Source organism: Cornus florida, unplaced genomic scaffold (assembly GCF_030987335.1).
Source record: "Cornus florida cultivar Cherokee Brave unplaced genomic scaffold, ASM3098733v1 CherokeeBrave_3.0.0_Hap2_Chr05, whole genome shotgun sequence".
NCBI lineage: Eukaryota > Viridiplantae > Streptophyta > Magnoliopsida > Cornales > Cornaceae > Cornus > Cornus florida.
This window is the reverse complement of record NW_026775575.1, coordinates 91,908,905-91,920,269: the sequence shown is the minus strand read 5'-3', so window position 1 is coordinate 91,920,269 and position 11,365 is coordinate 91,908,905. Positions and strand designations below refer to the sequence as shown.

The following is an 11,365-nucleotide window of genomic DNA, read 5'->3' as shown; positions in this document are numbered from 1 at the left end:
AAAACTACAAATGTCTTAACATTGCTAGGGTATCATTTTTTTTGCTTCGGTTCTCCAAATATTTGTTTAAACATAACCGATCAAACTTTATTACTTGGCCAAAAAAACAAATAATGCTTCTACTACAAAATTCGATGTATTCCATCTCTCTGCTAACACAAATAGATAGTTTTTCGGGGGTGGGGGTACCAATATACTAGTCACATTTTAGAGGTGTTGAGTCCATGGGTAAAATTGCGTGAGTTTGCTTTACCAATAATATATGTATATATACATATACACTTGTCACTTAGAAAGCCAGCCAACCATGGTTGACTGTGTGCTCAAATTTAAATGTGATCGAAGAAGTCAGCAATCCAGTTTTCAGTCATTGCCTTCAAATTCAATGTGTTTCAGATTTATGTGGAAAATTGAACTTAATACCTCTCTACTCTCCTACATAGGAATTGGTCATTAGGGTTATTCACACCTAACCACTACTTTCGTTTTTTCTTTCATCTCTTTGTGATAATATGAAAACAATGGTACGCGAAAAAATATTCCGATCCATTTATCATTAACAGACACGCAAACAAAATGATGTATCGTTTTTCACTGGAGTTCTTCCAATGAAAAATTATTACTCTCTCTCTCTTTTCAGTAAAAAAAAAAAACACACGTACACATCAAAGACTAGTCTTCGATCCCAGTGTGCAACCAAAATGTCTTTTAGGTCATATTAGCTCAATTATTCAACACCCTGCTCCTCACTCTCACTCTCACTCCTCTTTCTCACCACATCCATTATTGAAAAACATATTTAGTAATGTTATATTTATTGAGACTTTTGAAAGCAAATAAATAAAAAGTAAAAAAATATTGTATGTGTGAAAAGAAAAAAGTGATCTTTACATGTGGTCAAACATATTTAATGAAATAAAAGTCTTAATTTTTTAAAAAATATTATATGTGTGAAAAGAAAAAAGTGATCTTTACATGTGGTCATACATATTTAATGAAATAAAAGTCTTAATTTAAAAAAAAAAAAAATATGAAATTGATCCGTTTATTTTAATTTGTTACCTACCTTCTCTGTTTTTTTTTTTACTCATCCCTACCCTCCCCCTCTCCACATCATCTCTCTCCACCAAACACTGATCCGCCAACGCCGACCACGAACTCCCATTGTCAGCACCATTTATTTTATTTTATTTTATTTTTTGGCTTTTCTCACTCCCCTCACTCTCTCCTTCAACCTCTATCCAAGATGGCTTCAAGTATACAGAGGGGAAGTTAGGGAGAAACCACCATATCACGCTATGGCAGGAGATCAGAAGCCTCGGCCTCCATCTTTCCGATTCTCCTTCAAAGGAGATTTGGATGAAAGATTCGAGGGTAGTGATTGTTGGTAGAAGAATTAGAAGGTGTAACCATCCAAATTGGGGTTTTAAAATTGAACAAATCAAATTAGAGTTTCGAAATTGCAGACCTCAAATTAGAAATTGGGGTCTGTTGAATGGCTTGGGCAGTGGTGCGGTGGTGGGTTGCCGGAAACTCCATGTCCATGTCCATGTCCCTCCGCCGCCGCCTGAGCTGCCGCTCCACCTCTCAGTCCACTGCATCGCTAGCCTCGATATACTACTTGCTCGCCACACCACAGAACAGTGCTCGCAGTCGGTCAGATTCTTGCCAGTCGCTGTTCCTTGCTCGCCGCTGCTCTTCACGCCGTTTATTCCGTCATCGCCGGTAAGTCCATTCTTGCAATAGAGATGGGAGAGGGAGGGAGCGTATGGAGATGTTTTGGGGGTGAAAGGGTCAGGGAATACTAAGGTAATTTGGTTCAAATGTGAAGGGTTTTCTTAAGCAACTTATTATGGTGAGTAATTCAACTTCATTTTTCTTAACCTTTTAAGACTTTGACATATGGGTCCATCTGACCATTTATATGTAAAAATTTCTAATTAAAAATACACGTGTTTTTAGATAATGTTGTTAGTGATAACTTGTTTGGTCCACGTTTTGTTTTTAATTTTTGGTAATAAGTGTTTTGTGATAGAGTATTATTAATAGTAATCGAAAGTTTGTTGTCACATATTTTAAAACAAAAACATGAAAACATATATTTGGTAAAAAAATATTATAAATTTGCAAAATATCATTGTTAGTTTTAAAATGTCATATTAGAGTTGTTTTTATTAAAACAAATTACTGTTCATCACTGCAGTATAGAAATATATAAAAACATAAAAAATAAAGCGCATACTAAAAGCCAAGTATTTTTGCTACAGTGCAAACCAATCGGAACACCAATTAGGTGCTTCTAAATTTGGCCACTTTTTCAGAAATATTTCGGTATTATTCAAATCTTACCAATTATTTCCAAACACATTTTTGTCTTTTACTTCACTACAGTACATTATCATAAAAAAAAATAAAAAAAAAATCGATTACCAAATATGGCCTTAGTTTTTTTACTCTGAATTGACTTCAAAATAGTAGCACATGGAATGAATATATGCGTGTGTGTATATATATCTAGAGATTAATATATGAGACCAACTTTGACACACACACAGAGAGGGAGAGATAGAGAAAAAATATGAGAGAGAGAAAACTGATTGCCTTTTATTTCTTCATACCATCACTTGTATACACATTAGCCTATTTATAGGCATGTTCAGGCATAGGCAACAAGCAGTTTTCAGCTTATCAACACAAGCTTCCATTCTCAGGTACATATATCTATATAACTCGTGGGCAACAACAAGCAGCTTATCAAACAAGCTGCTTTGCCATTCCTTACCAGTGGACCCCACATTTATATATAACACTCCCCTTTGGGGTCCATTACACTACACTAAGAATATGTCTCGTTAAAACTTTACTAAGGAAAACCCAGTGGGATAAAACCCTAGTGAAGGAAAAAATAGTACAGTATTCTTGTGTATGGTATTACATAGATTAAAATTGTCTCATTAAAATCTTGCCAGGAAAACCCAGTGGGACAAAACCTGGACGAAGGAAAAAGAGTACAGTATGCTAATACCTCTTTGATCAATTACTCCTCCTCATTCCAATGTTATCCACTAACTTTTTGAATGTTGTAGTTGGAAGCGCTTTAGTGAATAACTCTGCTAGATTATTACTAGAGCGTATCTGCCGAACATCGATATCATGGCTCTTCTGGAGCTCGTGTGTGGAAAAGAATTTTGGTGAAATTTGCTTGGTTCAGTCACTTTTTATGTATCCTCCTCTTACCTGTGCAATACATGTTGTATTATCTTCATATAATATTGTTGGACTATCTTTGATTGAGGAGAGTCCACATGATTCTCGAATATATTGTATAATAGATCTCAACCAAACACACTCTCTACCTGCTTCATGGATTGCGAGTATCTCAGAGTGATTTAAGGAAGTTACAATCATGGTTTGTTTCATAGATCACCATGATATAGTAGTACCACCATAAGTAAACAAGTACCCTGTTTATGATCGGGCTGTATGTGAGTCAGAAAGATAACCTGCATCTGCATATCCGATCAACTGGGTTTTGATTTTCTTGAATAAAACAACCCCATATCAGTTTTTCCCCGAAGGTAACGCATAATGTGTTTGACCCTATTCCAATGTCTTGGAGTTGGTGCAAAACTATACCGTGCTAGTAAGTTGACTGCAAATGCTATATCAGGTCTGGTACAATTCGCAAGGTACATTAGAGCACCGATTGCACTAAGATATGGTACTTCAGAACTAAGAACTTTTTCGCCTTCTTCTAGAGGACAAAAAGGATCTTTCTTAACATCAAGTGATCGAACAATCATTGAAGAACTCAAGGGGTAAGCTTTATCCATATAAAAGCGCTTCAGGACTTTTTCAGTGTATGTTGATTGATAGATAAGAATTCCACTTGGTAAATGTTTGATCTGCAGGCCGAGACAAAATTTTGTTCTACCAAGATGTTTTATTTCGAATTCTTTCTTTAAATAATTAGCAGTAGTGGTGAGCTCTTCAGGAATTCTCACAAGATTTAGATCGTCAACATATACAGCTATAATAGCAAATCCAGATTTTGATTTCTTGATGAAAAATGCATGGACAAACTTGATTATTCACATATCCTTCTTTTAGTAAATACTCACTGAGTCGATTGTACCACATGCATCCGGATTGTTTCAATCCGTACAAGGATCGTTGTAGCTTGATCGAATACATGGTACGTGGTTTCAAGCTATTTGCTTTAGGCATTTTAAATCCTTTAGGGATTTTCATATATATATCACTATCTAGTGATCCATATAAATAAGTTATAACCATGTCCATTAGAAGCATATCCAGTGCTTCTGAGACTGTCAAACTGATCAAGAAGCGAAATGTGATTGCATCCATCACAGGAGAATATGTCTCCTCATAATCAATACCAGATCTCTGTGAGAAACCTTGGGCTACAAGTCAGGCTTTGTATCTTACAATTTCATTTTTCTCATTATATTTTCTTACAAATACCCATTTGTACCCTACAGGCATGACATCTTCAGGTGTCTGGACTACAGGTCCAAATACTTCACGTTTTGCTAATGAGTTTAACCCTGCTTGTATTGCTTCTTTCCATTTTGGTCAATCATTTCTACATCGACACTCTTCGACGTTTTGAGGTTCAAGATCCTCATTATCACCTGCAATATCAAGAACAACTGCAAAGGAGAATATATCATTAATAACAACTATATTTTTATCCCATAATTCTCTATAGTTTATTGAGATCTCATTATTTTCAGGTACCAGTGCCTCTTCAGGGGCTTGTGCTACTTCCGGGGCATGCATATCTTCTGGGGCTACTTGCTTATAAAATTTAGATTGATCAATCATTTTCGTTATTTCTTTTGCAAATGTGACCTTTTCAGAAGTGCCAATTTCTTTATTTGATTTCTCTTGTGCTTTTCTCTTCCGAGGAACAGTGTCTTTTGCACCGACTGGTCTACCACGCTTCTGGCGTGTCTTAGATGCATTTGCAATAACATTGACAGACTGTCCTACAGGGACATCAATTCTTGCTGGAATGTTTACAGCTGGTATATGTGATTTCATCACTTTATTTGTGTCAGTGAATGTATCGGGTAATTGATTTGCAATACTTTGCAAATGAATGATCCTTTAAACTTCTAGTTCACATTAATTTGTGCGAGGATCGAAATGAGATAAAGTCGAGACATTCCACTTAATAACTCGTTGCTCTTCTGGCTTTTTCTTTTCCCCCCCTAATGGAGGGAAAACAGCCTCATCGAAATGACAGTCAGCAAACCACGCCTTAAAAACATCACCTGTCATAGGTTCAAGATATCTAATAATAGATGGAAAATCAAAATCTACATAAATACCAAGTCGTCGTTGAAGACCCATTTTGGTGCGTTGTGGGGGTGCAATGGGAACATATACATTGCAACCAAAAACTCGTAAGTGAGAGATACTTGGTTGTTGACCAATCATAAGTTGTAGTGGTGAAAAACTATGATATGCAGTTGGTCTAATGCGTATTAGTGATGCTGCATGTAATATCGCATGTCCCCAAGTAGAAACAGGTAGTTTAGTTCTCATGAGTAATGGTCTAGCTATTAACTGAAGACGTTTGATAAAAGATTCTGCAAGACCATTTTGGGTGTGAGTATGTGCAATAGGATGTTCAATAAGAATACCAATTGACATGCAATAGTCATCAAATGATTGAGATGTGAATTCCCCGGCATTATCCAGACGGATAGTCTGGATTGGATAATCTGGGAATTGTGCTCGTAATCGGATTATTTGAGCAAGGAGTCGAGCAAATGCAACATTATGAGTAGAAAGTAAACTTACGTGTGACCACCGTGTTAATGCATCAATTAAGACCATAAAATACCGAAATGGTCCATACGCTGGATGAATTGGTCCACATATATCCCCTTGAATTCGTTGTAAAAATGGTGGGCATTCAACGACGGCCTTGGAAGGTGATGGTCTGACTATTAATTTACCCTGTGAACAAGCGGTACAAGGATAATCATTTGCTGAAAGAATCTTCTGGTTCTTTAGTGGATGACCATGTGAATTTTCAATGATTCGGCGCATCATTGTTGACCCAGGATGACCAAGGCGATCATGCCAAAGTATAAAAATATTTGGGTCAAAGCATTTCTGGTGCGTCACTGCATGTGACTCAATTACTCTTATCTTTGTATAATATAATCCAGAAGATAAAGTAGGGAGTTTTTCTAATACATGCTTCTGGCATGTAATACAGAGATATTCAACGCCCCCTTCATTTATAGTCTCAATATGATAACCGTTGAGATGTATATCTTTAAAACTTAATAAATTTCTTTTAGATTTGGTAGAGTATAGAGCATCATCAATATTCAATTTTGTTCCATATGGTAACACAATGATAGCTCCTCCGGAGCCTTCAATTAGGTCTGCTAGACTTGATATTGTATTGACACTAGTTTCAACTAATGTTATACGCAAAAAATATTTTCTATCTCGGAGTATAGTGTGCGTTGTTGCACTGTCTGCCAGACATATATCTTCACCATTTATCTTGGGTACAGTCAATGCCTTAGTCAGATCCATACTTCTTCATACACACAAAATATATATTTAACTAGATTTACATGCAAGATAGCCAAAATAAAAACATACTAGTACAACCTAGATAAAGACATATTGATACAGATAAGCTAAAACACACAAGGGATAACATGCTAGAGAATGACACATTAATTGGTATGGACATTTCCATCACCAATCAAATGATCAACACTACCACTAGTATCAGCAAAGAAGTCAGAAACATCAAAGTGAGTAATATCAGTTGGTAAGTCGTCATCCACAAAATTTATTTCAATTTCCTTTCCTTTTCCCTTATCATTCATTGAGGCACGGTAAAGATCAACTAGATGTTTGGGTGTATGACAGGTACGCGACCAATGACCTTTCATTCCACATCTAGAGCAAGGCTTGTCATCATATATCTTAGGAGCTTTGTTCTGCAAAGCTTTTTCTTTTGCCTGCTTGGTCGTATTTGAATTCCACTTCTGATGGGACGGTGTGGAGTTCCTTCTAGGAGTCAATGAGGAATTATGACCACCACGATTACTATAATTATTTCTATTGCGACCATATCCACGACCACCACGACATCCGTGTCCACGTCCACGTCCATGGCTGTGAAATGATGACACATTCGCTTCTGGGAATGGTACAGATCCAGTGGGACGGGATTGATGGTTTTGCATCAAAAGCTCATTATTCTGGTCATCCACCAACAAACAAGAAAGCAGCTCAGAATATTTGGTAAATCTGTGCTCTCTATATTGCTGCTGCAGGAGCACATTTGAGGCATGAAATGTGGAGTATGTTTTTTCCAACATATCATCATCAGTAATTTTTTCTCCACATAATTTCAATTGTGAGCTGATTTTAAACAAGGCTGAATTGTACTCACTTATACTTTTAAAATCCTGCAATCGCAGGTGGATCCAGTCATAACAAGCTTTTGGAAGGATCACAGTTTTCTGATGCTCATATCGTTTTTTCAAATTTTTTTACAGTGTAAGTGGATCCTTAACCGTGAGGTACTCTGTTTTTAATTCCTCATGGAGGTGATGGCGAAGAAAGATCATAGTTTTCGCGCGGTCCTGCAGAGACGCATTATTTTCTTCCTTAATTATTTCTCCGAGATTCATGGCATCCAAGTGGATCTCGGCATCAAGGATCTATGACAAGTAGTTTTTGCCCGAGATATCAAGTGCCACAAATTCAAGCTTGGTAAGATTTGATATTATGAAAGAACTATAAATGATAAAATAACATAGTTAAAATTATTTCACAAAAAAACAATCAATTTGAGATTATAAAAATATTGCAGTTACTATAATATGATTTGTCAGTAAATATACTATATAATGTCAAAAAGTTAATCATGTACTTTCAGTAAACAAAACAATAGCAAAAAGACAAAATATGTTTACACTAAAAGGCACATATAATTTATATTCTACGTTTTGCAAAACTTCAGGTTTGTAAGGGTATTCAGTGTAAATGACTTCAGGTCAAAGAATTTCATATTTATTTGGACTTCAAGCCAACAAATTTTGCGAAACTTCGAGTTCGCAAAGAGTACCAAATATTTGTGAAACTTCAGGCTCACAAAAAGTATATTAATATATGCAAAACTTCGAGTTTGCAAATTAAATAATTTAGTATTTGCGAGACTTCGGGCTCAGCAATTTATTTTTCAAGAATGGACAAAAATATTCTAATATAAATAAATAAATAATTTATTCTAATATAAATAAATAAATAGTTGCGAGACTGCAAGCTCAACAACTTTAATTATATGTAAAATTTGAACAACAACAGTTTAATATAAATAATTATTTTTCTTACCCTTTGAAGTAAGAAAGAAAAATAGAATTTTCTTCTCAGTTGACAGAGTCTCGTGCTGATAACGTGGAATGAATATATGTGTGTGTGTGTCTATATATCTAGAGATTAATATATGAGACTAACTTTGACACAGAGAGAGAGAGAGAGAGAGAGAAAATATGAGAGAGAAAACTGATTGTGTGATACCCCCTAATTTTGGAACACGGGTTGATCAAGTCCGCGCACAAAATCAGTGGATATCAAAACAATTAAAGTATTTAACAAGCACAGATTACAAAAAGAAAATAGAAATGAATAAATAACTCGCGGAAGGAAAATCTATTAAATAATAAATCCATTAATAACTCTCGAATGGTTACAGCTCGGGAATCCTGTAACTCAAGGACCCCTTAACCAAAATTCACTATCTAGAAGTTCATTATTAAATACTTACATTAAATGAAAATAACAATAATATCCTACGGGAAAAAAAAAAAAAACGAAAGAATGGATAAGTCCTCCAGCTGCGGATCCTCAACTTTGAGACTTGAACTTCTAATAACCTGAAAAATAAATCGTGGGTTAAACCCTACGAGTAAGTTCACTCTACCAAGCCTCTGAAAACCAATAAACAGATCATCTCTGATCAAAACCAAACCTAATGAAGTTTTTAACTTTAATCTAGCATGATATATATATATATATATATATATATATATATATATATATAAACAATTATATATACTACACTAATCACATCCATTAATAGATTTATTAAATTTTCAAAACTATTAAACAATGATTAAAATAATAATCATACCTATCCCAATCCACCATTTCTTTTAAAAAAGAATTCCTTTAACCTTAATTCCATTCTAGTGAGTTGTTTAATCATTTAAACAATAAATTATAATAAAAGGAAGATTATATTTAACCTAAAACCCGACAATGATTTTAATTATTTAAATCACATATCCAAAATCTAAGTTTTGACAAATCATCAGTGTTTACACCAATATTATTTTATTAATATAAAATAATACACTAACCATTAAGTACTAGATTATTCTAATTTAAGAATATCTAATCATAATCCAATCTATACATACAATAATCATAGGTGATATTTTAATCATCTAACACGTAGCAATTTAAATACGCTTTGACAAATCAACCATGCCATAATAAATATTTTCATTTATAAATTGGCAACTCAACCATGCCTCCTTGAATATATTTATTTATATCTTGGCAAATCAACCATACCTCCTTAAGTATATATTTATTTATACTTTTAATTAGCAACTCATCCATGCTTTCCAATTATGTATTTTATTCATACAAATAAGGTAAAAGATTTAAGTCTTTGGTAAGTCATCCATGCCTATAATTCAACCATGTACCAAACCTTAAAAGTTAATTTACCAACCAAACAATTCCTACGTAGGAAAATCAACTTACAAACAAAACAACTCATGCGTAGACATTCCATGCATATCTCATGTATATAATTAATTTAATAATCGGCCTATCCATATATATCAAATATGAATAACAATACAAATAACCTTAATTCACACACACACACACACACACACACACACATACACACACACATATATATTATATAATATATACGTGTACAATCCTTCCCTAATAATCCTCGATTATTTAAATATATATATATATGTAATACCCCTAGTTTAAAAGGATATTCCTGGGTTTTTTATTTTATTATTTAACTGCGTTTTATTTGATTATGTGTGATTATTTTATTTGATTATGTGTGATTAGTTGAATTAATTGATTTAATTTGATTATTTAATAGGAATTATTTGTTTAAGTGTTTTAATTAGTTGATTGACTTAATTGTCTTATTTAAATGTTTTTTTTTTTAAATTGCTTGATTATTTGAGTTAACTATTTTAATTATTTATTTGGCGTTAATTTCATTAAATTGTGTTATTTGGTTAATTACCTGATAGAATTGTTATTAATTAATTGTTTTCATTTTTTTAATTTATTTACTTATCGTAAGTTAGGTTTAAAATTTACATGGGTAGCCGACGTTGATTATAACCTAGGTACTTATGGGCCGAGTTATATCTTTATGGACCTAGGGTTATCAGGATTCACCTATAAATATAAGCATACTGGGGTTTAGGGTTTTAGAAAACTAAGTCAAATTCTGTAAAAACAGAGAGACCTTGAGATACAGAGAGTAACTGAATCTTTTGGGAGACAAGATACAGAGAGAACCTTAAAAGATTAAAGGAGGGATTCAAGAAGGAGTTTGGGACTGAATTAGGAGTAGTAGAGGTAGTTTAGCACAACCGACGTTGCCGGATTTGATAGAGACGACGGTTAGAGATTTTAATCTAAAGTCTTAAAGGCAAGTCTTGTTCTTCTCTATCTCTTTAATTTGTGTTTTGTGCATGTTTAGGAAGACTCCATGAATTAAACTAAGGCTTAATTATAACCTTTATGCATGTTTAATTAATGTTTAAACTCATGAAATTTAACCTGTTCTTCGTTGTTTCAGAAAGATAGTAAAGAAACTGTAGTTCTGTAACCTTGCTCCGTTATGTAGTGTTTCGTTTTCAATTTAAGTTTGGTGGTATATCATTGTTTTACAATCAATCTGGAACTGAATTAAACCTTAGAACATGCACTAAAATTTTACTACAAGAACTGGTACTCACAGAAATCAGAGAAGACGATGAAACGGACGAAGCTGCTAAGGGGAAAAGGGAGCAGGCTTTGAAAAACCCTTAGAGCCGGCTCCTAGAAGGTAGAGCCGGCTCTAGGATATTGTGGAGCCGGCTCTAATGAGCCTAGAGCCGGCTCTGAAGAAAAGAAGAGCAGGCTCTTTTAATTTCTAGAGCCTGCTCTCTCTTAAACTGTCCAGAAATTGCATTTTGTGGTTCGTTTGGCTGAGGTTTGTTTTTTTTTTTTTTAAATTAATTGAAAGCTACTGAAAGTT

The 11,365-nt window shown here is 34.2% G+C and overlaps 1 protein-coding gene across 1 annotated transcript; it reads right to left on the bottom strand.

Moving 5' to 3' along the window:
* Nucleotides 1–6,731: 6,731 nt before the first annotated feature.
* LOC132309704 (uncharacterized) lies at nt 6,732–7,700 on the bottom strand. The gene is made up of 2 exons (XM_059807990.1): nt 7,584–7,700; nt 6,732–7,475 (listed from the first exon to the last, which is right to left on the bottom strand). The coding sequence occupies exons 1-2, from the start codon at nt 7,698–7,700 to the stop codon at nt 6,732–6,734; spliced, it is 861 nt and encodes a 286-aa protein (XP_059663973.1).
* Nucleotides 7,701–11,365: the final 3,665 nt, after the last annotated feature.